The 27,593-nt window shown below is 44.9% G+C and overlaps 1 protein-coding gene across 2 annotated transcripts; it reads right to left on the minus strand.

Annotated features, from left to right (window-relative positions):
• Window positions 1-845: 845 nt before the first annotated feature.
• ssh2a (slingshot protein phosphatase 2a) lies at window positions 846-27,062 on the minus strand. 2 transcript variants are annotated; one of them, XM_029518265.1, is made up of 15 exons: window positions 26,889-27,062; window positions 24,366-24,409; window positions 11,017-11,129; window positions 10,408-10,472; window positions 9,782-9,903; window positions 9,435-9,500; window positions 9,192-9,257; window positions 8,463-8,657; window positions 5,944-6,037; window positions 5,604-5,732; window positions 5,389-5,435; window positions 4,976-5,122; window positions 4,690-4,890; window positions 3,697-4,603; window positions 846-3,298 (listed from the first exon to the last, which is right to left on the minus strand). In XM_029518265.1, exons 1-15 carry the CDS (start codon window positions 26,949-26,951, stop codon window positions 1,637-1,639), a joined length of 3,921 nt encoding a protein of 1,306 aa, XP_029374125.1. In that variant the 5' UTR covers window positions 26,952-27,062; the 3' UTR covers window positions 846-1,636. The 2 variants fall into 2 exon arrangements, with proteins under 2 accessions (XP_029374125.1, XP_029374124.1); XM_029518264.1 differs by lacking the exons at window positions 24,366-24,409; window positions 26,889-27,062 and adding an exon at window positions 17,227-17,783.
• Window positions 27,063-27,593: the final 531 nt, after the last annotated feature.

A 27,593-nucleotide genomic window follows, 5' to 3' on the forward strand; every position in this document is an offset into this window, starting at 1 on the left:
ATGCCGTTTTGAGCAGCTTCCTCCTCCGTCATCCTCCCTTTGACATGGACTCCCAGCTCCTCAGCCTGATCCAAGCGGGTTTGTGCGTCTTGCTATCTAAGGCGTGGCAGGAAGGGAAAAGGACAGTTTAGAGACTTTTAAACCCCTCTAAGAAATACCACACAGAGCGGGGGGGGGGCAACGTCTCCCCTCACTCTGACTCAGCCTGATGCTATGAACAACCATCAGCAAGTGTGTGTGTCAAAGGGAGCGAGAGGGAGAAGCTGAGCCTCAGTATGCAAAAAGGAAGAATGCCAATCTCATCCATCACACCCAGAGAGCAAAACACTCTAACCCTCTCTGTTCTGCTCCACTGATTTTATTCTTGGCAATTCGATTTGGGACACACACACACATCCAAAATTTCTTTAACATGTCTGCTCCGTCTAGTGAAGTGGATTTAACTGTTGAAATCATCAAGGGGATCTTTGCTTCCCTCTTGAGTCACCACAAAAACATTTTTCTTACTCAAACACAGAATATAAAAAAAATAAAGTTTACTAGTTTATATAAAAAAAAAAAACTTTCATGTCATTCTTTCCAGGTCAGTGCTGCTGTGATGTGTGTGTGTGTGTGTGTGTGTGTGTGTGTCACAGCAGGAGCCCCCGGTGGCCTACATCTCTGTTTAATTACCCACATGAAACAGTAGGTAAAATGTCAGCCTGAAATAAACTGCACTGAGATCGTTTCCCCCCGAGGAGACGCAGTGACTCGTTCAAAGACGCTTATAGTTAAAAATGTCAAGCAGAATGTATTTCTATCAGCTCTAAGGCCCCCCCCATCCTGTTTTAAGAGTGGGACGATTTGACCAAAGTGGAGGGTTTGCAGTCGTCTGTGTTTTATTCTGTTTTCTCACCAGAATAAAAAAAACACCACTACATTTTACACATTTTGCCACCTTAAGATGTTTAAAACTGTCGTTCTCCGTCTGACCAGCAGGTGACAGTAAAGTTAATAATACATTTGGTTCCATTTCAGCGTTCAACTGTTATCTCAAAATGAAAACAAGAAAAAGAAAAAAAAAGTAATTGCAGTCCAAACAAACTCACCATATTTATTTACTGCTAAAGTACTGAATAGAAAAAAATCTAATAATATCAGCTTTGTCCTGGTTGAGTTAAAAATCTGAATAAAGACGTGTCTGTCCAACTCATATAAAGATAATTCTACTGAGATCAGTGCAAATGAATGCTCCGCAGGGTAAGAAACAGATTTCAAATAAAAAGAAACGCATCTAAACAGTAAAGTGCATGTTCTGAGAAAAAGCCCCTCACACTGTCGCTTTAAAAAACGTGAGGGTCACACACTGAAAACAAACAAAAACCAGACGTAGTGGAGTGCACCTGAATGCACCGGCCCAGTCTTAGTTTGGACATTCATAATTCATTTCTGTACATACAAAGCTGAACTCCAGTTGAAACATCACATCCAGTGATTCACATGCAAACACAGTTCATCATTCAATTCTTACTCACTGTCCATACGGAGGTTACACAAAGCCGAAGGTCGGTCTGCTACACATTCATACACATCATGCAGCCTCTGTCATACGTGTGTGCAGCTCCAGTTGTGTCAGTTCCAGTCCATTGCACTGAGGTCACATGGTGTTGTAAAGCACAGTGACGGCTCGCTGCTTCTTCTCGGCGGACGCTCTGCGCGAGCGTCTCGACGAGTGTCCCCTCCCCTGCTGACGTGACGTCATCACCACGCCACTGCCGCCCCCGCTGCTGTCGGGCTCCTCCCTCTCACCTGTCTCTTCTTCCTGGCGACAGCGAGGGGTGGAGGAGCAGCAGGGGGGCCGTGGCGGGGAGGAGTCGCCACGGGGAGAACCTGTCTTTTCAGCACATGTGTTTTGAGCCAACACTCTCTGCTTCTTCCAGGTGTCGTCAGGGTGAGACGGGGTCGCGTTAAAAGAGTCCTGCGAGTGTGCTGATGCCGTCCTGGCGTGCGGCCTTAGGTCCCAGTCGCTGAGGTCGTTGGCCGAAAGCTCCAGACAGTCCAGTTTAGCCAAGGAAGCTGATCTCTTCATGAGAGAAGGGGGGGTGAGGCCTGCCTGGCGGATACGAGCCTCGAGCTCCATGGCTCTGTGCCATCCTGTCGGTTCTAGGAACGTCTTCCCTTCTCGTCTCTTTCGAAGTCTTTGCCCTGCTTCCAGGCTTGGAGGGGTCTGTTCCGAACTCGCCCCTTTACAAAGTCCTGGCTCTGTGTCCATGGCATCTTTCAACCCCTGAGGCTGCTCTGGTTCCTGTTCTTGATTGTGCGTGGTTTCCAGGCTGATGCCTTCGTGCAGGAAAGCCTGCAGCTCTCTCAGCGTTTGCTGAATCCTCTCCAGCTCCTGGCTGCTACGGGCCAGCCTGCTCTGGGCATCACAGCCGGGGCCACAGGCCCCACGCCTGTCTCGGGAACCGGATTCCAGACTCTCGTCTGTGTCTGACTCCTGCACCGTGGCCCCACCCACAGTCATTTGGTACGAACAGGCCCGGGGCAGAGTCTGAAACTGCTGGTTTTGGCTGTGGAGCCGCTTCTCTCCTTGAGACTGGGCTGAGGTATTTAGAGATGATTCCACTGAGTGACACGTAGATGCCAGTGATGACGTCAGCGTATGGCTAGCTTTGGATGTGTGCACAGTGACAGGTATAGCACCAGAGACGTGGCTGATATTTGAGTTGAGGGAGCAGGAAAGGTCTGGAAGTGTGTCTGTGCCTGAGGAGTTGAGTCTTTGAAGCTGTTTTGACCCTGTGTGCTTCTCTCTGTCTTTGGACTTGGCACATACAGCCGTGATCTCTTCCTGAGTGAGACTTTGTTCTGTGGAGTGATGCGGGGAGTGGAGGGGAGGATGTTCGGCGCTCGGGGAGCACAGGGATAATCTGACAGGAGGGTGCTCGGTGCTGGGCGAATGCAGTGGGGAACGCTGAGACGCCGCCATCTCCATTTCCTGCCTCAACTTCTGCTCCAGCTGTTCAGTGGCCCGCCGCACCGAGCCCGCCGGCCAGTCACACGGCAATGTGGCGGGGGACTGAGGGTGTGAAGGCGGAGTTAGGGACCCGTGCGTAACTTCAGGGGATTCTGCCTCCTCCTGATGCGTCCGTCGGACGAGCTCAGGGCTCAGAGAGGATGGAGGGACCGGCGAAGAGGAGGCGCAGGAGGGAGCAGGCTGACATATGGCTTCAATCTCAGTGACAATATGGCGGACTGATACTCCGTTGTCATGGAGAGAATGATGAGTTCGCTGAGGGCTGACTTCAGACTGTGGTGATGCCTGAGAGAGAGATAGGAAAAAAAAAAGAGACTGAATTAGTCATCAGCTCATGTTGTTTCTCTATTGAGTGTATTTATGAAGCGACAACTGTTGTTCTTATTGTATATTTAATTACTAAAATTGTAATATTTTTATGAAGTATTATCAAATTTTGGACAACATAATACAAACTAATTAGACTGAAAGAGGCAAGTTGATACTGCGACTGTGCTGACTCTTCTCTTGGCCTCCAGCAGGGGCCACTACGATTCATGAAGGTTCTCTGTCGTGTTCATGGCCTACTGGCTACCTTGTAGTCGCACAAGACAAAATCTGGTTCTGTCAGATTTCTGTTTCTATGGAAATCTGATGTGATATCACAGACAAAAGGAGACTTGAGAATCAGAAGGAGTCCGTACCTGACTCCCATTCCCTTCCCCCTTCGCTTCCACGTCTCCGTTTTCCTCGTGGGACAGAGATGTCCGGTGTTGTGCCTGCTCTGAAAACGTCCGACTTCTGACATCTTGGGCTAAGCCCAGAAACTTTTCTCGAGCGGTGAGGAAGTCGATGCTGTCAGTGCTGTGGCTCGACGAACCGTCTGCGTCACCACGACTGTCGAGGGCGCCGTCTGCGTTTAGCTCGCTGGGGTTGTTGTTGTCGTCACTGGGAGCGAGGGGGAGAAGCACTGAGTGAGGGGTGGAGCTTGTGGGACTGAGAGGGCTGTGTTTGTCACTTGTTATATCAGATAATGATTGATCTATTATGTCTGAGTCTGTGGATCCCAGGCTGAGAGGAGACGTTTCTTCCGAACTGTTTTGCTCAGGCAAATTTAGGGACAGTTCTGCTGCTTTGGTTTTGGGCACTGAGGTGGGAGGAGTCCAGTGAGCGCGTTGGAGCTCTGGAGTTGGAGGTAGGATGTGGAGCGACGGTGGAGGGTGCGGCACAGCAACAGGCACAGTGACAGCCACGCTCGCTGAATTGTCCACTCTCTCCTCTGGGACTACAGTGGCTGCTCGGGGTCTGGGGAGGGAAAGCAGGAGGGGGAGGTCTGAACAATCTGCTCTGACCTCTTCCTGAACCGGTGAGTCACACACACCATTGGTGTGTGTGGTGTTTGATTTGGCAGAGTCTTCAGGTTCAGCACCGAGTGCTTGCAGCACAGCCACTCCCAGGAAGTGATGTAAGGAGGGGGAGGAGGCGGTACTGTTGTTGTTGTGGGAGTCGGAGTGGCCCAGAGAGTGTGAGGACGTTTTACACATCGACTCTGGGCGATCTGTTAGGTCACTGTCAGAGTGCGAACGCCACAGCTTATTGTGCCTTTGTTTGCTGGAGAGGAAAAGGAGAACAATAGTGTGTTAGCATAACACAACATACCACAAACACCGGATCTCCAGCTGTTGGTGTAACCTCACCTGGCCAGCAGGATTCCCTGATACTCCTCCAGCTGTTTCATGAAGGAAGGGTTTGGTTTGGTGACGGTCCGTCTCTCTTTCACATAGTCGAAGGCCGTGTCCAGGTCCCAGCCGTACTCCTTCATGGCGTAGGCGATCACTGTGGAGGCAGAGCGGCTCACGCCCATCTTACAGTGAACCAGACACTTAGCACCAGCTTTCCTAACACAGACAGAGGAGATAGATTGTGTTGCTTTACACCGACAACTGCACAAGTTCAGCTCTGTGTGCGCGTGTTTAAGCCTACTTGGCTTTAGTGATGAACTTGTAGGTTTCATTCCAGTACTCCAGCAGGTTAGTGGCTTCCTCATCGTACACTCTGATGTTGTGGTACTCAAACATCCCCGGGAAGAAGTTGTCTATTTCCCTGGTCACGTTCAGGATGTATTGCACCCTAGATTGGGCATGAAGAGACAGGTCGATCTAAATTCCAATCAGAACATGACTAACACCAAAAAAGGGCCAACATTGCTGTTAAATGAGTTCCTGCGTGACACTATGTTCATATTAGACAATATTATCTTATGTCTTAGCAACCAATTCAAAGGTAAAGGTGATTAAATCCAGTGCAGGAAAATCTGAATACATGAAGTGTAATCTTTCTGTTTATTAGTGACCGAGTTAAATAACGCAGGAGTTCTGTAGCGACTGATCTCTTACCCACTGTTCTGCAGCTCCTCCAGGTTGGAAGCGTTCCACTCAGAGCCCTGGAAACAACGCAGGTTTGGTCAATGTCATAAGTAAATTCAACAACACATAAGGAAACCAACTCCATGTCCTTCAGTCTTTCTTATCGTATAATGAGAAGTTGAGCTGCTAATAATCTTATCATCAGGAAGGCTAAGGTTATGAGGCTACTCGACTCGGGCTCTTACCAGGTAGACATGGTCAAAGATCTCAGTGGGACTGTCCATCTGTCCCAGGATGACGATCATCTCATTGTCTATGAACTCCTTAAACTCCCTCAGGTTGCAAACCATCTGCATCTCCAGCTCTGTTCGAATCTGGGAAAGAACAATAACAATTTGGAGTTAATGATGACTCAGTGACCAAAAAAAAAAAAGAGAAATTTTACCTGTTAATACAAAAAAACTTGATGATAGAAAATCTACTGTGAGAATTTTCACTAGAATATCTGGAGGAATAAAAGCCTTTATTCAACCTACATTTAACCTGAGGTGAATCAACATTGGCTGTTCTGTTTGTGTCTCTCACCTCCTTACAGGTGACATTCTCCAGGTCTTTCTGCATCATGATCTCTCTGAGACGCATCTTGATCAGCCTTTCTGTGCGCTCCCTCTCCGTGGGCCTGCACACACACACACACACACACACACTTGATTAAAGACACCTTAACATACTCTTTTGGCCCTAAAAAAGAGAAAAAGAATAGAAAAAAGGAAATCATTTCAGACACAGAGCCACCTTCACTGTCACAGTACTGGCCCCTGCCTGTTCATTGATTCGTTTTCACTTTGGTCTCAATGAGATTACTTGTTCCGCAAGAGAATTGCCACTTTGTCTGATTCATAGAAACTGGAGAGGGAATAGAAAATCTGAGAGTATGTCTCATTGGCGCTCAACAACAAAGTCCCCTTGTAGAGTACGCCTGCTGTTGTGCCTGGCGCTTTCTAACCTCTCTGCCGAGGGACGCATTTAGCTTTTGGACCTCACACTGATGATACCAACAAGTGGCCTAATTACCTCTCAGGAGAGAAGGGCTCAGTTTGTCTGCGAGCGTCTCCTCCTCATGTTGTATATTTTTCTTTTGTTTTGTAACAGTACACAACGGTGTCAGCAGGTGCGAAGGCTACAGGTGTGTAACCGCAGACTGATAAAAAGATTTGTTGGAAGCTGGAATAAGTCAGCTTTTCTTTTTTTTACCCTTGCCGCAGGATGTTTTAATTACCCTGAGAGATTGAGTCCACGGGGTTTGGAGAAAGAAAATCTTTCACTCTTGCCAACAAATACAAGTTAGTTACTGACATCCAGCGAGACTTTTACACACAACATGTCCTTACTTGCCAGCTGACAGCCTGAGGGAAGGGATGGATGACAAATAAAGGAAAAAAATTAAAGCAATGCGTGTGACAAATAAACAACACGTAGAATGGAGCTAATGAGTAACTTCATCTGTTACGGAGAAATAGTTTACGGGAATTCACACTAAGTCCCATATATCAGACTATTACGCAAACATGCCAACATCAAAACACTTCCTGCTATCTGAACCTTTTCATTCACTGGTTAGCTGCCATGTCAGCAAGATTCAGCTGATCATGCAGCTTTGGCACTCACCCCGTGTGGGAAGACAAACAGTGACTTCATGTGTGTGAATGTGTGTAGTGGAGCTCATAATGTGTCGATAATAATCTTTATGATAAGTGCACTCAGTGGAAAACACACCTCCTCTGGAGAAGAGAAACATTTCAGTAAATAAGGGTGTTCCTTGATTGGCAGGTTTGAAGTGGATCTTTGTACTCTTTCCATCCAGAAGTGTCAGGTGCACGCAGCAGAAAAAGATGTCTTCGCTTTGCCTGCCTGCCACCTGCTTCTGTCCGTCCCTGTGTCGGTTCACACATTTGTCTGTCTTGATTCCATTTTTCCAAACGTAAATCAAGCTGGTGAAAGCCTATGCTATTTTAGACGCTCAAGGATCTCTGAAGTGTTTGAGCAAGTTAGTCAGAGAGAGGAGAGAGGTTTCAAATAGGTAGGGAGGCATGTGACTACACAGAAGGGAGGGGAATTTCCCTGGTGATAGTAAAGACATAAATCCAGTTCTTCCTGGTAACTTCTATGCACCCATGTGGGCTTGTTTACATGTCTGCGTCACAGATCACAATGTCGTCTGTGTTGGTGAATTATTGTGAGGTTGTACACTCAGTTCTGTGTCTTTCTGTGTCTTTTCTGGTTCTCTCTCTCTTGCTTCCCGTTACCCTGGGAGGTCTCTGACAGCATGTGACCTTTGTTCCAGAGTGTGGGTCTGTGAAGAGCAATAACTGGCAGTGTGATGTAGCAATACCGTCTGTACGTAAAGAGAAAAGGCAACGCTGTTGTGAAGATGTCACTGACCACATCCTATTTCTCTTGATTAGGCTGAAAATACAGCTACTCTGAAGCTACTTTGGCATCTTTGCTGGCAGTTGTTGTGCAGTGAGGTCTGCAGGTTAACACCAAACTGTTGTTTGCTTTCCTTGTTTGTAGTATTTATTGCAACTAATCAGCCGAGTGAAACTGAGAGCGGACAATCAGTTTTCTTTTTACACTGCCCCTGCAAATGAGCTGACATGCTCGTCTTTCATTTGAAATCGCTGCTTTAAACTTAAAAAACAGTGTAGATATCTTCATAAAACTCAGCTCAGATCATTTCAAGCTTTTGAGTTCTTACATTTATTGTTCTACGATTCATCAGAAATTCTTTAGATAACTCAACATAACTTATGCAATGAGGAGTTTCTTGGAGTTTGCTGCTCTTAATTTACCATTTGATTTCATTTTTACTCCCTTTATTGGGAATTCAAACACTGATTTCAAAGTGTTCAGAGTTCAGTATTCACTCCACAGGAATTTTACACCCCACTCAGAGGGGGCCTGAAAACTTGTGAATATGACTCCATGTTTGGAATGTAGGGCAAACCACACGAGATTCCAGATAGACCATCATCAGTGAGAACTGTGGATCTGTGTACGGTGTGTGTCTGTATTCATGTGTCATCCTATGCCCCTCTACTTACAGGTCTGTGAAGGGAACAGGTGAGTTAGCACGGTGCGACTCGACGTCCTGCATGGCATTCCACTCGTTAATACAGAGCTGGTTAGAGGAGATCCTGCTCTGATAGTAGCTGATCCAGGTCAAGAACAGGCTGCCTGGGTAGTAGTTATGGCCACGAGCCACTTCACATGCTTTGTGGAGTGACTGGAGGGCTGACCTGACAGGGAGACAGGGAAGAGAACCCAGAGATGTAAGCGAGAAATCACACTAGACAGAAAAGGATAAGACCTGACAGACTGACATATATGAGACATACAGCAAGTGGCGTGAGTTGAGTAACTAATGAGGGAAATGACGGAACGACAGATATGAGGACAAGGAGGGAAGATTTTGTCAAGGTGCATATATAACACAGATATAACTTCAGATAAATAAAGGTATCGGAGAAAGCTGAAGGAAGAGGGAGGTTGGAAGAAGAACAAAGTGAGAAAGGGAGAAGAAAATGAGGAAATGAACACAATGAGTGCGGAAATGAAGAGACAGCACTGGCATTAGAGACGGGGAGAGATAAAGACAAGCCTGGAAACAGGCAGATAATGAGAAAACAAGGAGGTTGAAGGAAGATAAGAAACTGTGACAAAAATAAAAAGGCTGGAAGTCAAAGTCAAGGTGGACTGCACTGCACTGAACCCAAAACATGATGCAACTTGCTGCCGCCGTCATTTATTGGAAAAAATAAAAGGTTACTCACCACATGGCCTGGACCGAAACTGGCTTGAAGACATGAACCCTGTTTACTGTTGAAACACTGAATCCACTGTGGAGACAGAGAGAGCGGTGATTAGAGATTAGAAACAGGATGTCCTCTAATGGTTTGTAGCCATTGTAAAATGCAGATGAAAGGTCTACATAACCAAAAAGTAAACAAGTGACAGAACTGTCAGTGGCCCAGGGGAGAAATAAGAGGAAGCAGGACCTAGGTGTGGTGTCTTACCCATCTCCATCCAAATGGATCAGAGTGTCGCTCCACAGAGGTAGAACCAGCCCGACCGTACAGCAGCTGGCAGAAAGATCAACACGTTCAACAACAACCAAAAAACAAAACATACAATAGTATACATAACACACTACGAGAGAGAGAGTTCCCCTGAATTTTACTTTGGCCGCAGCACCAGCACAAAATCTAAATATATTACAAGCATCAAAGGGACACTTTCTCATGCAAAAATAAAATGTTAATATCGCAGGCATTGTGAAAACAGTTTTACGCCTTCTCTTAGTTGCTGCCACAAGTTGGACTTAGAGTCAACTGAACGCTAAAAGACGGAGAAGTGTACTGACCTATCAGAGGAGATGAAGTCCATGCCGAGCACGATGCTCTCCTCCGTGTCCTGTCGACCATTGGTGGAGACCACCACCATGTAGCGGGTTACCTGAGGGTAGGCGCTTTCCAGACGCACAGCCTGAAAGAGAAGACAGACGAGATGGACGGTGAAGGAAGGGAGGAGGAAAAAGGAGTTCAATAATGTCTTCTTTGGCTCAGGGTTAGCTTTTGGAAATGTGAGAAAATACTGATCATGAACACTGCTGACTTTATATTTTTAAACACAAAGCTGGCATAACAAACTGGGGCTGTGGAGTTTAAAATATGTGGGTGTTTACTTTGAAAGGGAAGTCTAATAAAACAAACTGCAGGTCCAGTTTTCAAAGATTCATTTCGATCAATGTTTTGATCTGTTACTCACAGGTCCCACAGGACTACACTGCTGGAAGACATCTTTATCAGCGAGGAGCTGATAAAGAACTTAGACAACAATCCATCAAGTTTCTGTTCTTCACTTTTGTGAACAAAGAACTGAAACCAGACGCTCTTTTTGGTCTATAATCTCCCTGATAACAATGTGTCTTTGCTCCTGAGCTTTGCAAGTCTGCGTGTGTGCGTGTGTGTGTGTGAGAGAGAGACTGACCAGTCGGATGGTGTCCTCCGGCCGTAGCACAGTGAACATGGTCTGAAGATGTTTCTGGAGATCACCTAGACAAACAGTTTTGATGTTTGCAGTTAGTTTCAGTTCATTTTGGAAAACAATCACATTTTTTAGGTTGACAGTACACCCTGGATAGTGTATCGTTTTCCCTGTAGCAAGTTTCCAGTACATTCACAGAGGAGTCTCTTTCACTTGGGCGTCAATGTGACCTGAACTCTGAATACACCTGGGGTAAAAAAAAAAGTGTGAAACTAATGAGGAGCACTGGTGCCTTTTATTGTGAATAAGCCCATTCAATACACAACAGGGTTGTGACACACATTTTCATTTTTAAAACACATTCCAAGATATTTTCTAAGCTTTCGGGAGGTTTTTTCTCAACTATTCAGCAAACAGACAGACATTGAATGCAGCAGCAAACCATTTCCATGTTGCAAACACCAGCTGCTACCCATGATGCTGTGCAGGAATGTTCATTTGGAAATACTCCGTGCTATTTAATCTGAACCTCTTACATGGAGGTCATCTCTGAGTCAAGTTCTGGGAGATGATGCAGCTGTCATTTGTGTGCATACAGCCGTAAATCTTTACCTGTGTGCTTGTTCCTGCGCTGGCTGATGCGTGGCGCAGAGTTAGGTGTCGGGCTGTTACCCCTGGGGAGGAACAGGGCTGCACCTTTTACTGTGAGGAAGCTCTCACTGATACTGTGAGGAAGAGAAAAAGACTGATCAGATTGATTTCTTTTTATAAAATTGGACATAGTTTGTAATCACTTCTTTGCACATGTTGACCTCAAAGTCTCACAATATGCACAAAATGGGGACACAGAACAGACAGGGGTTGTCACGGGCTTGTGTCAGCGACACAATGCTCCATTCAGCTGCCCTCTGGTCCACATGCTCCCCAAATCAGGGCTGACAGACCGACGCAAGCAAAACAAGACCCAAGCCCCAAAGTGAACTCAGAACACAATGTTCTCTGCTCCTCCACGCAGCTGGATTACACACACACAGACTTGCTCAGGCTAACAGCTGCCAGGAGGGAGGGATGGGAGTACTGGGAGGAGACTGGGGGTCCGAGAGGGAAGAGACAGCGAATCTCCTCCTCCTACACTGTTGGAGCAAAGATAAGAGCTGGACATTACACAGCAGTGCAGAGCAGAGCAGGTCGTGTAGAACAGGGGTCTGTTCCTCTCTGGAACACTTAATCTTATTAACTGCGACTGAGGTCACTGCATTGAGGAGGAGGACACATTTTAAAATGTGTTTCAACCGGATACCAAGCAGTGAGTGTGCGAGCACCGCATGTTTGAATGAATACGTTTTTGTTTGGACTCTCACAGTGGCACACTGACCAAAGTCACAGAAGATACCAATAAACATGGCGGAAGCACTTTGACAGCCTCTTATGACCGTGCCAAGTGACAGCCATGGGACCAGTAAACCATAACCTTAACGAGGCAGAGGGAAATCTCTGACAGTTAGGGAGAGGAAACTCGAGCAATGGCACTGCAGCATCTATTTAGTGGATGCGAAAAACACAAAAAGCACTTCGCTTTTTTTAACAGTTTGATCAAGTTTGAAGTAGAACTTGCAGGCTAAGGATCAATCCATCATATCGGGGGAAAGAAAAAAAAAAAAGCAAACTTGGTGTGTTGGATGTGCAGGTTTTTGCCAAAACGGGAAGAAACTAAGCCTATGTAGGAGGAGAAATATATGCAGGGACAACCCCGACAACCAGCCAATCCCTAGATTTAAGTCAGATTTTATAAAAGTTTGGCTGCATATTTAATAATCTGTCAACTTGAATTAAGGTGAAGTTTCTTAACATTTTAGGCTTTGTGCAAAGCCTAAATCAAGAAAATATGATTTTTTTTAAAAAAGGTTAAATGTCAGTGAGAGTTACAGCTGACAACATCAGTAACTTGCTAGTAAAAAAGGGAAGCAAATATTACGGGAGTTGGCCAACCTGTTCTGCTAAAGTTGAATGGGGGAGGTTTCGGGGCCTCAGGGGCCAAAAACAGAGCAAGCGGGCCCAACAGACACACACTGGAGCTCACTGAGATCAATCACAGGGAGGTGATGACATCAAAGCCACGTATATCTGCTGAAGTTATGCAAACAGTTAGTGAATGTGATTATCTTGGATGGCAAAACACTGTGTTGTATAATCTATTTGGCTCTTGGCGGTGGGCTGCAGGTTTACACTCGTTGAACCCGACTTCTACAGTTCTTCACTTTCACACTGAAGGCAAAGGCCAGTGTTGACTGCCGTTTCTTCCCGTCATCCCCTTTTCCCTGTAACCTAATCTGTTCATCCTCTCCGCTATCCAACTGCCCTTCCTGAATTTAACTGAGCCCATGTATGTACAGAGTCAGCACACATGGACAGCAGTCAGAGGAAAAAAAATAAAATAAACAAAAACAAAACCACAGACTTGTGCTGATCTTATTTCCCATAACCCACCCACCCTTGACCCAGCTGTTTCCTCTTACACTTCACTTCTCTCTCTTCCTCTTTTCTGCATTTCTCCCAACTTCAGCTCTTGTCCTAGTTTTAACTGTTGCTGTAACACATCCCACCGGGTGCACTAGCATTCACATACTGTACTTGGCAATGACCATGTATAGCAGTGCTACTGTACAATGTCGACTGTAATGTAACACTACATTCACGCACGTGCGTGCACGCAAGTGTGACCTTTTACCCATTCACATAGTGTCTTTCAGAATGTGGAATCTAAGTCAGATACTTGGAGAGGTGGGGGGCTGTGAACGACTTTCCAATACAGTTTCTAAAAATACAGTAGTCCTTTAAAAGTTCATGCTATTAGGAGACTGTATTCATAAGAGAATTGAAACTGTGTATGCTCTGTATATGTGGTGCACACATGTATATGTGGGACATACAGAGGTTTAACACTGAAGCCTGCATGTGTTCTGATTTTTGGGACAGGCTGTGTGGACAAACCCCCACACACCGATTGGTACCGTCGCCATCCATTGATGGAACTTTAGAGCTGCAAAGATCACTTAAGAAATAATAATGATCAGAAAAACTAATACTCCCGAATTTTCTTGTGCTCAGCTGAGTCATTGTTTCATGAGAGAACAAGGCCACATGCTCAGTGTTTTGAGTTCTGGTAGAATCACCAAAGCAACCAATATGTTTTCTGAGATTTCTTGGCATTCAGACATAAATAAGTCATGAAAATGACTGTTGCCTGCAAGCTGGTTCCACACGCAAACAACATACTTTCAGACTGAGTGAACCCATTCAGCAAATCTCAACATCAGCAAGACCCTGTCATGAAATGATTTTGTCAACTTACATAATGCAGCCGAAGTGAACTGAGTTAAACTGATAAAATTATAATGTTGTAACACGCCAACAGAGGCTGATTACATTAATTGATTTGTTGGACTCCATGTAGATTAGCTGCATTACGTTAAGTTCTTACAAGAAAGGTACAGAAAAGAAGAAAAAAACTGTCAATTTTACTGGAAAAATAAACACTCTATGAAATGGAATGGGAGCAACACGTTCAATTGTATTTGACTGAACAAAAGAAATGGACGAGGAGTGGAGCGTGAAGGATGGGAGATAAAGAGAGAAGACCCAGTTAGAGCGAGCCCTAGAGAGCGGGGTGGGCCATCTTTTGGCATTGAGCCATCTGAAGGCTCCGGGCTGAGGTGAAGCAGTAGGTACTTGTTAGGGCAACAGTCACAGACACAATCATCACTATGTAAGGACCACTCCACACAGTGGGCAGTTAACTCGGTGACCCCCCTCCTCCTGCCTGTGCCCATATTAGTAACTCTGAAGAGGAGAGTGGGATAAATATAGGGCATGGCTGCATGCAGGGCAGGCCCCACTAAGGCCTTGTGAGTTTGCACCAAGATGGATACGGCCCATCCGAAAGACGGGGAGTTAGCACACTCTGCCCTGCAACTTGGAGGAACAGATTTGGAAAACGTGTCAGAAGATGCTGACGGATGAGTCAAGAGAAGAGTCAAGTTCGCAGAGTGTCATGGTAGCCCAATGGAGGGACTTATTGCCAAGGTTAAATGTCCTCATTTGAGTCTGACTAGAAAGTCGCCATCACTCTCTCACTGCATATCATTTTACTGTCAACCAATAGAAAAACAATTTTCCTCAAAAAAAAAAAAAAAAAGCCCAAGAACAGATTGTTGGGAAAACCTTGAGGGACGAGAAAAGAGCATATGAGGGCAGCCAGACCAGAAGAAGGTCAGAAGAGGTAAAGAGAAAAGGATATCAGGTCACACTAAAGATAGACTTTCATCAATGGGCAAAGATGCCAGCTGAAAAACTGCCAGAGACCCATTTTCATCTATATGTGTGAGCAAAGACCACATTTTTCTTGCACCAATTTTTTTTAGAGCTTCTGTGGGCCGAGCAACAGCCAGTGAACTAAACATACCTGCCCTTGGCACGCAGAACTATTCTGAGACAGATTCAGGTTACATTTTAACTCGCAATTCAGACAAACTACAGGCAGACATACAGTGGTGAAGTGGGAGACAGTGAAATATAAATGAGGCCAAATTTAGTGACTCGCTGAACAGGGACTTCCACTCCCACTTCGATAGTTTGAAGTCAGAAAGCACTTTTAAACACAAGAAACATGCAGACTCCATATTCATTTGGGTGAAACTAACTAGCCAAAGTTAAAGGTAATGCAGGTTTTTTGATTTTAGACCCATTACACACACAAGGACAAACAAAGCAGAAGGGCTGACCTATATCCAGCTGCCCATGATCAGCTGCTGAGGTCCCTCACACACAAAGATCTACACTTTGTCATGTTTCAGCCTTATCTGGCCTCTTTGGAAAACACGTAGGCAAAACAAACACACAACCGTGGCGGAAGAGAGGGGTTTACTGGTATTTCTAAAATTGGTGGGATAACAATGGTGTTTTAGATGCCATTTAGCTACAGGTAATACTTAACTCCATCAACAGCTTCAAGGCTTATAATTACTCATTCAAACCCTGGTTAAACATTAGAAGCCCGCTGCCATTCTGGCGCATACAGGCGTCCACACTATAAACACTACCCATACAGAGTAGGTGCCATAAATCAAAGGGCACTAAAATCCACTGTGTTGTGACGAGCACCCTTGTCCACCTTGAGAAATGCCAAGGAGTGGTGATAAACACAACCAACAAGCATCACGCAATATGACCAATGCAACCAGGAAGTCGGAACACTACCACATCTGCTGCTGTTTACCAGACACACACACCTGCCAGTACGCACTATGCGTGTGTGCCTGTGTGTATTGCATTAACCTCTTACCATAAACTTTCCTTGTGAAAGTTCTTGGTAAAAATACAGAACTATTTCCTTAAAACCTGGGTGCAGTCCTGATAAAGACTATGTTGAGTTTACTCAATAACCACACTGCACAACAGCGTGTAAAACAGCTGAGCAATAAAGCAAACCGAGACAAAGTCTGTCCTTGACTTTCCAAAAACCTAGACAGAAGGCCAATTCTTATGCAGCGCACAACCAATTACTGACTGCACGAAATGTTACAGAACAAGAGCCAGGGAGAGACACAAGAGCTTCATAAACTGATTTTGTGGAAAATTTGGTGACATTGATTTAATCATCTTTTAATCTAGTTGCAGTAATTTATGTATTGATCCCGTCCTCCCTCCCCCTAAAATTTACTAAGCTTATCTGAGCCGGCTCCAGATGAGAGCTTGGGAAGACCGGGAACAGACTAGCCTTTGATCTGTCCTGAAGGGCAGACTTGTCCTCGCACAGGCAAGTTAACTAAATCCTTCAAGCCTTTACCTCAGTTTGTCCCAATTTCTCCCAACACCCAATATCGTTGCAAGATATATTCATTTCAGATTAACTCTAACTCCCTTATGTATGGACGAAGATCTGAAAGCAGATATAAGATTAATGCAGTCTACTTAGCTGCGGGGAGAGAGAGCACAGGTTAACTGCAGAGGATTTGTGTTTTGCTGCCTTTTAATCAGAGGCCATTGATTCAAGGCTCTTCAGTGCAGCACTTTCTCACAAGGAGCTCTACTGTTACATGAAGACTATCAGACATTAGCAGGAGTTTTAAAGCTTATGTTTAAACACCCTGTGGCAGACAAACACCATTTTTATGATTCTTCATTCAAGAGTATGATTCAAAGTTTTCATTCCAACCTAATAACAACTATAATTATCACTTCTAATGCGACTTTAAACTGTCCTAATCTTTGGTAATGTTGGCAATCTTTGCTAAACAAGGAGAAGCGCCCCCCCCAAAAAAAAATAAATAAAAAACTCTTATATGTGGCCCTCAGGTGAAAACACAATCATGAGATTTGTGTACAGTATGACTGAGGAGGAATGTGAGCTGTGTGTCTGAACCTGTGGGGCAGGTAGGATGATTCACTCCACACGCAGGGCCATTGTTGTCTTGGTGGGGTCCAAACACAGCACAGAAATGAGTAAGAGCCTGCAACGTCACCGGGAAATACATTTTACACTCATGCTGCTCTTATTAAAGTGTGTGAGCTGAAGCCTCTCAGCTCATTCCCACTATTTCCAAATATGTACAAGAGGATTTCAGCCATAACTAAATACGGTGTTAACAGCCTGGTTGTCCATCAGAGAACAAATGCATTTTAAAGTGAAGTGAGCTCCGGTGTGATCAGGTGAGACTCTTCATGGTACCTTCACTGTATCCAGTTAAATATACTTTCATTCATTATAAACATTTCCAGAGTGCATCCACATGTTGTCACTTTTTTTTTTTTTTTTTTACTTACAGCTGGTTAATCTGATTTTTTGACACCACCGCGTCGTCGCTGAAGTACGGCACCATCTTGGCCCCGCAGCATGAGCAGAAGCTGACCGCCGACGAGGTGTCGGAGCCGGACACTGCTCCGAGGGTCATGCCGGCGCGGTGAGGTCGGAGGGGCGGAGGGCGGCAGGTGGCGGGCTGGGGGGGGTAATGTCTACTCCTCTCCCGCTGTCATGTGCTCCGACATGGCCAGGCAGGGGCACGACTGTTTTTCCGTAAAAATGCAACAAAAAAAATATGTTTCCAAACCGCAGGTCTGTGGCTCAATAATTTAAATATAAATAAATAATAAAAAAAATAAAAACTATTTCTAACACGTTGTGTTCACGGAAACGTCCGGCTGCCCCGAAAAAGCGACCAGGAGTCCCATTTTTAAAAAGTTTCCGTACCGCTTCTTTGCCCCCCCCCCGCCGGCAAATAAAATATGACTTACTTTACAAAAACACAGCACCCTTCACCGCCTACAGTACTGAGACATCTGAGTCGGTCAAACTCTCCCCGGGGGAAGTCATCGGAGGGTGGAGGTGGAGACACGTGTTTCGGTGGATACGCGTCGAGCCAATGAGGACAGGCGGGATGTCCGACCGCCCTCGAACGCAGCACCCTCCGCCCGCCGGAGCAGACTGTGTTTGTACACAAAGCTGCAGCTACCGTGCAGGTGTTTACCCCGGCAGGTGATCACACGGCTCACTTCCTCCCCCCCCCCGATCACAGGGAGTGCCTCTTATCTCTTAATGCTGCATGACACAAGGATGGATTATAGAAAAGGTGAAGTCAGGACGTGATGTTTTGGTGCCTACTGCGGTAACTGAGTTAGAATAAAGTGCCGTCCAGCTGCTGATTGAGTGTCCTGGTTCAACGGGGTCAAAAGAGGATGCTCTCATTGAGTTAATCTGAGAGTCCATTAAAGCCACATGGGCTTTTGGTTTGGCAGCCTGCTCAGTGAGGAGACTTCACTTGTCTCCTCTCCACCCTTTTCTTCCTGCACAAAAACCAAGTGCCTGCGTTACATAAGGAGCGAAAGCAAATGAGAAACAGGCATAGAATATTTAGGCTGTGCTGCAGCAGCGACAGGCCTGCAGTATCTTGGTTTGGTGGAGATAGGCCGGAGTCTGTTTTGTTAAGAAAGTCTGGGGGAGAGCGCGCCTTTCACATTAGGTTTGTCAGTGGATCTCCATTATCAGATGACACACTCCATGTTGTGAGATAGAAACGATGTTTGGCACATTTTATAGCCTATTAAAGGAATTTATATTCTACGTGCGTGCCAACATATAGGAGTCCATGTAAGCTGCCAGCGATTTGAAAAACATGGTTAAATTACAGGCGCCCCCCCTCCTCGTATTTCACACCAATTGTGTTATGTGTCCTGAATCCTAAACTAGAAACATCTGGAACAAAATGACCTCTATTAAGCACAACTGAGCTTCATAACAATGTTTAGGAATCCCCTTTACATTTCCCAGAGCAGAGCAGTTATCAGTCGGGAGTTTGGCTGAAAAATAGGGCACGATCAAATGTACTCTTATACAACACACATTTCACAAACTTTCCAGCTCTTTGTTACTCCCCGTGTGCCCGGGGACTCGGTCCACGGTGACCCCTGAGCTGCGAGGCTGCTGAGAAACTGGAGAAGGATCAGATAAAGAATTTTCACTTCAGGAATCTTAACTAATTCACATGCACCATTTGACATGTAGAGTTTCACACGGATGAAGCTTACGGACACTCACTGCATGTTACGTCGCTTTCTTCTCTGATAAACAACTTTAAGCAATATTTGGCACTTCACTGTGAAAATTCCAGTTTATCAGTAGTTGTAAGCCAATTTCAAACAATGGGGATCCTTTAATTATTGTTGTGGCATTGCCACTAAATGTAGGAATGCTACGAATTTAACTTTCAAACCCTGAATTTTCTTACAAATAGTAAAAATAGAAAGCTTTTTTTTTCTCTCATTACTAAATTGCACCTTGGGAACGTATTACTGCTCACGTAAATACTTCTGTTTAAATATTTCTTACATGGCTCAGTTTGAATGAGTTTGGCTGCAGGAACATTTCACAGAAATCTTCACTGTTCAATCAGTCAGGCTTTCAATAAGCAGCAGGTAACAGTGGAGCTCCACTGATTACATCACATAAAACCAAAGCACCAACACCTGTACTCCTGTTGCCATACTACACTTCACCTGCTCTCGCTCAATGACAGCAGTCCGCTCCGTCAGTCACTGTAACCTCGAAATCCACCCGCCCGCAGCCATTCTAGTGCTTCTGTCATGTGGTTGTGTTTAGTGTCGTCAGCTTACCAGCACTCAGCAGGAACTTATTTGTCTGTGGGCTGGTAACATGAGTTTTTGTGGTGTTCCTCCGATCGTTTTCCTTCACGTTTTGATCCATCACTTCGTGGGAATGAACACAAATAATGAGGTCAGCAGTGCTGCAGTTAGGCAACTGCATATATATAAAGTGTGTGATTGTTTACATGTGAATGGGAGCGCTGCTAGAGTGAAGCCACCATTCTCTGAAGCTTGAGCTGTTTACTATGGCTACATATAGAAGCACAGTATGAATTATTTTGGAAACAAACATTCATCTTCCCACCATTTCTGAAGAAACCGGAGTGAGCAGGAGTTGTAGCAGCGGCCGCAAAACCACCGAACGAACAATGTAAAAGCACCTCTGAAGATTGAAAACAAATGGCCTAGAATACAACGCCTTTAGATCAAATGTTTGCTGACTACTCAGCCCACTCAGCAATGAAAGGAACACTTAACCTTGAAGAAACAGGGAGCCCTCACAACAGCCAGATAAGACAAAGACTGGTCTGTGAGCAGACGTAGCCTGTGTACAGTCACCAAACATTTAGCTACGGGAAGTGGCAGTGAAAATCCGTTTCAGTCCATTTTGATCATTTTTGAGTGCTGAGTCAAACTCTTGGCAAAAACACATTTTTATTTTGGGGCATTTTATTCAGATAATCCTATTTATATTCCAGAATCGATAAAATGTGCATACTTATATTTATTCTAATTCTTTTACACTTCAAATTGTCAGCTTAGATAACAATCTCATTAAAATATTTAGAAAAAGTGATTATATCAGCATTTCAGCATCAGCAACAGCATCCATGTCTTTGTTCATATTCATTTTATGCTCCATATACGGCCACTGTTTTCAGTGCTGTGAAATTATTCTATTGCATTTACCCGTGTCATGATTAATCTAGGACAGGGAGGACCATGAGTTTTCACAGCAGGTGACTGCAAACAGAAGGCAGGTGTGGTATCTAGTGCTGGGTTTAAATAACAAAGGAACACGCTATAAACCTAAAGAGGCATGTCTCCGCACGAGGACCTGGTGCTAAAACAGTTTGCCCTCCGGTTGGTGCTCATTACTGCACCCCTCCCTTCTTGCTCCACTAGCAGCACCCATTAAGGTTTTTGCCTGATGAACCTGCTCAACTTGCGTTCATATGGGTCAGAGCTCATGCATGAATCCATGCACGGAAGTTCCAGTGCAAAAAGGATGACATTTATTTGCTATGTCTAAGGTCAGAATGTATTAGGTGACCCTTGGCAGTATTTATCAAAGATTCTGAAAGAGGATTAATATTACACTGACCAAACAGAACAGTTTAACACTATGCCTGAGACCTCTGCTCATATAAAAATTACAATGACCGTATCACATTGTCTAAAATGCTATACAGAAGGGAGACAATGGGCAAACAAGGTCAGACTGAGAACAGCTAAACGCCGGTCTTCTTTGTTCCCACGGGCTTTTTTCCTCTACAGCCTAGTCGACAGTAGGTATAATCCACAGACACAAGCCCAACTCAGCAGTAGCAACTCCTTAATACTCTATGAGCTGCAGATCAAACAGAAGAGAACTGAAACAAAAGGACTGACATTTTGGCATTGGCATTGACATTTCAATTGGGCTATTACAGGTGTGGTTTGGGAATACAGAGGTTGCTTGGCAACATAAAACATGTTTCATATTTCCATTGTTGGATCTCAGTTTGTTTCCCATACCTCTGTATTTGGGCTGTAGGTACCTACTGCATCTAAGATGTACTTACACAGAATATTCTTTGATTAAATTCACAAAAGGTGGATGGTCAGAAATTAAACCCAAATTTGCTTGTACGGTGTATTTCAGTCTTGTGATCCTTATGACATTTGTCAGCTGGGCCATGTCACATTGCTGCCCTGCGGACACTCAGAAGTGAGGAAGGAAGCTCCTCTTTCGTGCAGTAGCCACATCAGAACAAAATTTATCAGTTGCACTTGCCATTTTCCAGCCATTTAAAGCCATTTACAGTGGAAGAAAAAATATTATGCTGGGTTTATCACTCTCAATTGACAGATTTTCTTACAGCGTGTCGGTCAATGTCAGTCTGGAGGCAGCAGTGTGTGGCAGAGATTCATTATTGCACTGCAGTAACATTATACCTCATTGGTGCAGTGCAGCGGGCACAGGCAGCTGTTTGTGAATGTCTGTGTGAAAGAGACTGTTACAAAGAAAGAGAATAAGAAGGCGAAGGCGGATAAAGTGTGAATCAGTGAATAGTCAACTTAATAAGCAAAAGTAACAGTATGAATATATTACTGCACTGCTGCAGTGGGCCATATACAATATACTGGCCCATAGTGCTACTGGAGTCCATATGCAGGGTGGGGAAGAGACCGTTAATTGGACCTCAGCTCTTATATAATATGCATCAGGGGTCACTTGGCGAGTCCCTTCACTCTATGTCAATGCAAGCGTGTAGATTTGAGCTAACACTAAGCAAATGGTCAGCTACGCAGCTGAGCCAAATGGTGAAACAGAATTACAATAATGTTAGGCATATGGGGATCAAGCTGTGTGTAAGTGTGTATGCGCATATATCCATGGATATGACTTCACCAGCTGCCGCTGTTGTATTACCTAACTGATAATTTGGACCACATGTTGTTCTGGGCACTACTGGGGTGTGTTAAAGGCCTGCAGGAGTGATGTCATGTTTCGCTTATCAAATTTTTTGTGACATTGCCCAAAGTCTTTTTTGAACACATTCTTGTTTTAGTTCAACAACGCCGTCTTACTGAACACGTTTCAAGTAACGTGTGTGCTCAGTGTGAGGCAGTTTGCTTATCTTCATCATAAACTGAAATTATTAGAGGTCATTTTATGTGTCCACCAGCAAGTTCATGTTCTTCGAACAATTTGTACATATTTTGGAAAGCAGGATATCCCAGAAAGTCAGGAAAAAAAACACAATGAGTATAATTTAATTTTGGAGAAAGTGATGACGTTTTTTGTGCAGATTCGTATAATGGTGTGGTGAACAGAGAATATGAAACATCTATGATTGCACTACTTTTTTGTCTTGTAGAATATCCGGTACTCTAGATTGAGCATCAGTACATTTCTAACATACACCGTGAAGAACTGAAGAACCGTGAAGAAGAAGAAAAAAAAAAAAAAACAGATTGTCCATGCAATGAGCTCAAGAAGTTGCTGAGAATTGTTAATATTGTGGTTTTCTTAGCAATGACCCCAGATCTAAGTTAGTGCATGAGACTCTAGACTTTGCTTCTTTAATTGTAGACCCTTAGGAACCTGTGCAATATTTTATTTTTCCTCAATGGAATTGATTTTGCTAGACAAGGTCTCACTGAGCCTGTGTAATGTGAGGGTGTCCAAGACATGAAAGCACAAGACCTAAAACTAATCCTGGGCCTTAAACAAAGCCCAGGGTGAAGAAAAAGAGAGTGACATGGTAGAAAAATCCAATCTCTGTCCCTCAGGGAGGAACTCTGTTCAACTTTGAAAGATGAGATAACCTTGTTATAGACTGGGGGTAGCTCTTTCGAGTTTCTGGACTTTGGTTTTATCTCTCGTTATCTACAGGAGATTTCCGACACTATCTTTTAGCTTGTTCCAAGCATTCAGTTATACTCCGTGTGTGATGTGTACCGCCTTCTGACTTTTCTCTGCCTACACTGACTTCACATGAACACATCAAACTGTCTGAGGTTACTGGGAGTGCATCAGTAAAATCTGGCTGCAGGATCTGCCTGTTGCATTAAACAGCACCAACAGTATAAATGGCTGGTAGCTTGAAATTTTAACCTATTACCACTAACATATATTAAAAGCTTAAGACAGAAAATCAAATGACAATGGTTATCTGTTTAGATTGTACTTCAAAGCTTATATTGCTCAACAAACAACCTGACAAAGTCCATTAAAGATGGGAAGGCTGTTTATGGTTTGATGTTCCACTCCCTGTTAAATGACTGTGTGCTGATGCCTCCATACACAGACTGTGGTCGATCAATTTAAAATGATAGAGACTCTGTGAGAAGACAGCGCTTCCATTTTCAATTGTAACTGAACACAGAAGCATAAAGCACCTGTACAGTGTGTGAATTTCATTCAGATTCTGTGAAGGGCCTTGGCCCGGGATCCTGCACAGTGATAAAGCCACCTTGGTTTTCTAAACAAAAGGACAGGGCGGTGACGTGCTAGACTTTTATGAAGACACAAACACACACGTCATAAGTAAATGATCTACTAAACCATAAGCATTATCTTGTAAATAAACCCTAGCCTACATATTAATAAAATTAATCATAAAAAAGTCAGGCAGTTAAATTTGTAATATGATGTCATGCGTCATATTTTATAAGCTTCTTCCTGTGCTTTCCTATTTCAGCGTAGTATTTGAATGCAGACAGTGACTTACACTCCACCATCTATTTTATTTATTCTATGTATTGCTTTTTGTATGCGGTCCACAGGAAGAATATTTGTGACCTTGGTACCAACTACTGGGAATCATAGCAAACAAATAAGCAAGTGACGCATTGTTTATAACTTCTGGGCCCACTTAATGGACTCATGCTGACACAATTCCTTGGTTATATGCTTAAGGAACATTCTGCATCAGGTTAACACTGTAAATCTAATGTACAGCCTCCCTCTAGTGGCCTGAGTCTCAATTTACAGTTTATGGAGCTGTAATTGAAATGAAGCACAGGAAATATTTCAGGAAACAGGAGTCAGGGTATGAAAAAAAAAAAAAAAAAAAAGCTACAGGCAGCGGTCTCACCTCCTGGGCTGGGAACGGCGGTCATCTTCACCACTGCCGGACTCCTAGAGAGAAAGGAGGAGACATAAACATATATAAATAATCACTATCTGCGTCACTTCACATCAGACTTAGAGACCAGCAGCTAACATTTCAAAGAGAACGCCAAAGACCAAGGAAATGTAGATGGTTGTTTGCATCATATGCTGAGCCACATTCAATTAGCCTCATATCAAAAGAGCATTAAACTGTCTGGCAAGGAGGCCGGCTACATCAAGCTTTTCATCTGTGACTTCAGTCACACGGGAGGGTCGGCGTGGTATTTTAACTGAGACTGAGAGCGGGGACGAGGGATGAGGCTCAAACTGTCCGTGCCCTCTCCTCTCTGTATCTCATTTTCCAAAATGCAATCATCCTCCCCCACCACTGCTACCAGCACAGTTCAGCACACGCACATTTAATCCCAGCCTGTTTGGGTAATCCCTCACAAAAGTCGTGAACTTTCTTTTTGGCATCATTCCATCAAACCTGGTCAATATAAACGAACACATATGCAAAACCAGGCACTCATACTAATATACTATACACAAAGGGGCCAACAAGGATTTGAACAGACGTGGGACACTGATCAGTGTTAACAAATGCTGATGCTGGTGCTGATGGACGATGATAAAAGATGGCGATGGATGAGGAAGATTAGACTGAGAGCTGGGTGCAGTAGGTCAGGAGGAGCAGAGGCTTGAGGAGGAAGGATAGAGTTCATCTATTCCTGTGTCTGCCGCCACAGATGCGATTAGGCGTGGAGGCAGCTGGCTGAAAGATGTTCTCTGCATCATCGGCCCGACAGCCTGACTTCAAGACAAAAATATGGTGACTCAGAGGAAATAGGACTCCATGGATGCACTCAAACACTCCCTGAACAAGCACACATGACAAAATGTCTGGCTCAGCAGATTTCAAAGCAAAGTGTGGCACCAGTATAGCATTACACCTCAGCAAAGCCTCACGCACAACCAATATGATATCCTCTACACCTCCACTGGGTGACTAAATCAACATACCATAATAAGCCTGGCCTTGGTTTAGGTATAATGTACAGGCTGATCTCCATGGTTACCGTGCCATCACATAGATGTGTAGGGAGTGGTCTTATAGCCAATGAGAGGAGGGGATTTGATGTGCTGCTGGGCAGATTACTTTACTATACTCCACAACTGTACGGTGTCCATCCCCCCACAGTGCTGAAGGCAAATAAAGCCAGCTGCATTCATCAATGGTTCAGAAAACCTGTTTACATTTGGGAAAGTGGTGTGCATTAATTTTCTGAGGGAGCAGCTCACAGGAACAAAACTATTGACAGGTGACAACGGTAGTCCAGCTGCGCCTGTCATGCTTGTTGATCTTTATTTTATCAACTCAATCTCATCCTCCACCCCCACCCTGAACATTGACCTGTCCTTCTGTCCCTTTCCCAGGTTCCTGTCTCCTGGCCCCTCCCCTCCACCTCAACACCACACATCTCACATGGCTGCTTCCCATCAGGCACAGGTCTCATGACAAGCAGCTGGTAGCCTCAGCATGGGATCCTTTCACTGCAGCAAAGCAACACTCCCTCAGCAGGCCCCGGTGTGGTGGTGGTGAAATAGAAATTCAACTCCAAAGCTAACTCATGTGTGCCGTTTCTCTGATCGGTCACAGTCCGGTCCGAGATTTGAATGAACATGTATTCAAAAAGTAATAATCAAATGGAAAGCTCTGAGCTGTAATGCCATCAAGAATGGCACTGTAATTAATTGTGTTTTGTGTGATGTAAATAACTCCATTCTTGCTGTTTTCTGAGAGCTTTTAATCAACTTTTTCTGTCACAACCAGTTTATGATCGTGCTGTTCGTCAACAAATCTCCCTGCTGGGGATTTGTTTTTGGTTTTTGTGTTTTTTCCTAATCCACTCACTGCAGTTTGCGTGGGATTTGTCACTGCACAGCACAAAGAAGGGGAGCTCGGGTTTTAACACACAGCCATGGGCCTGGGGTTCATTACAACACAAGACTTATCTGTGACAGTCAGATCACCTCCACCACCTCCACCAGCTCCACCAGCTGGATCAGGGCCAGCAGCTCGTCACACTAACCTGCCTTCAGGCGGCTCTGCTCCCCTCACTGTCAGTTCACTGACCCCCGGGTTGTATCTTGAGACACAGCCACATGTTCTCCTTACACAGACACACACGGACGCACAGTTTCCTGCTGGCCCAAGCAGCGGTTTAGACAGCCAGCCCCGTGGTTTCTGGGACTGGACCGATCCGGGATCCGGAGCAGGAAGTCAGTTAGCAAACGTGATCTCCAGCTGCTAACACCGTCCAGCTAAGTTTGGTAAGCGGGCTTTAACTTCGAGTTAAGGCGGGATAAAAGTCCATCCTTTGGGGAGAAGTTATCCGGCCCTTAACCCGGTACCTGCCCCCCGGTACCCGACCCCCGGTACCTGCCCCCCACCTCCCCTCCCCTCCGGAGCGGAGACTGACCGAGCCGGCTCGGGGACTCTTACCGACACGGAGGGGCTGGAGGTGGTGCTCGGCGTCGGAGACCGCTGGACGGTGACCAGCGCCATCCCGGCTGATGCTGCTCGGACCTCGGTCACATCGGACGGGGAAGCTCCGGGACTCCGGACATGATGTTAGGGGGCAGGAACTAGAAGCCTCCCCGCCGCTTAGCTGCCCCGTTAGCTGTCACTTCAACGGCCGATCACTTCCGGCCGTTTCCCCCTTTCTTGTTTCAAAATAAAATCAAACCTGGAGTGAGTTGAATGAAACAACTCACTTATTTCAGATCTTGAGATCACATCGGGCATTTATAAAACCGTTAAAATAACTATTCTGGTGTTTCAGTTTGTTGACGGACCCTTTAAACGGTTAATCTATGCGATATGCCCAGTGTAGACAGGTCTCTGCTTTTATTTTGGTAGATGAACTTCCGATATTGTGTTTCCTGACTCATGTTATCTTAACAGGGCCTGTCGGTCGAACGCATGCGCAGTGGCAACCAGCTGTCAAACGGGTCTTGATTCATAATAACACTCCCATTCATGCAAAGATCTCCACCAAAGGATCAATTAAATGCTGAGTAATATGGGGTGATTCTGTGTGTGTGTGTGTGTGTGTTAGATAGGTGACATACAGCATCATTATAAATGCAACACTGTGTTTCTCTCTGCTTCTACACAGAATCGTCTTCAGGACAAGACCTGACCTCA

Source organism: Echeneis naucrates, chromosome 13 (genome assembly GCF_900963305.1).
Source record: "Echeneis naucrates chromosome 13, fEcheNa1.1, whole genome shotgun sequence".
Classification (NCBI taxonomy): domain Eukaryota; kingdom Metazoa; phylum Chordata; class Actinopteri; order Carangiformes; family Echeneidae; genus Echeneis; species Echeneis naucrates.

Coding starts and splice junctions, on each gene's coding strand:
- ssh2a (XM_029518264.1), bottom strand. CDS start 17,354: ATGACCCTCGGAGCAGTGTCCGGCTCCGACACCTCGTCGGCGGTCAGC. Junction 4,604..4,689: donor CAGGGAATCCTGCTGGCCAG/GTGAGGTTACAC, acceptor TTTCCTCTCCAG/CAAACAAAGGCACAATAAGC. Junction 3,299..3,696: donor GGGAAGGGAATGGGAGTCAG/GTACGGACTCCT, acceptor TCTCTCTCTCAG/GCATCACCACAGTCTGAAGT.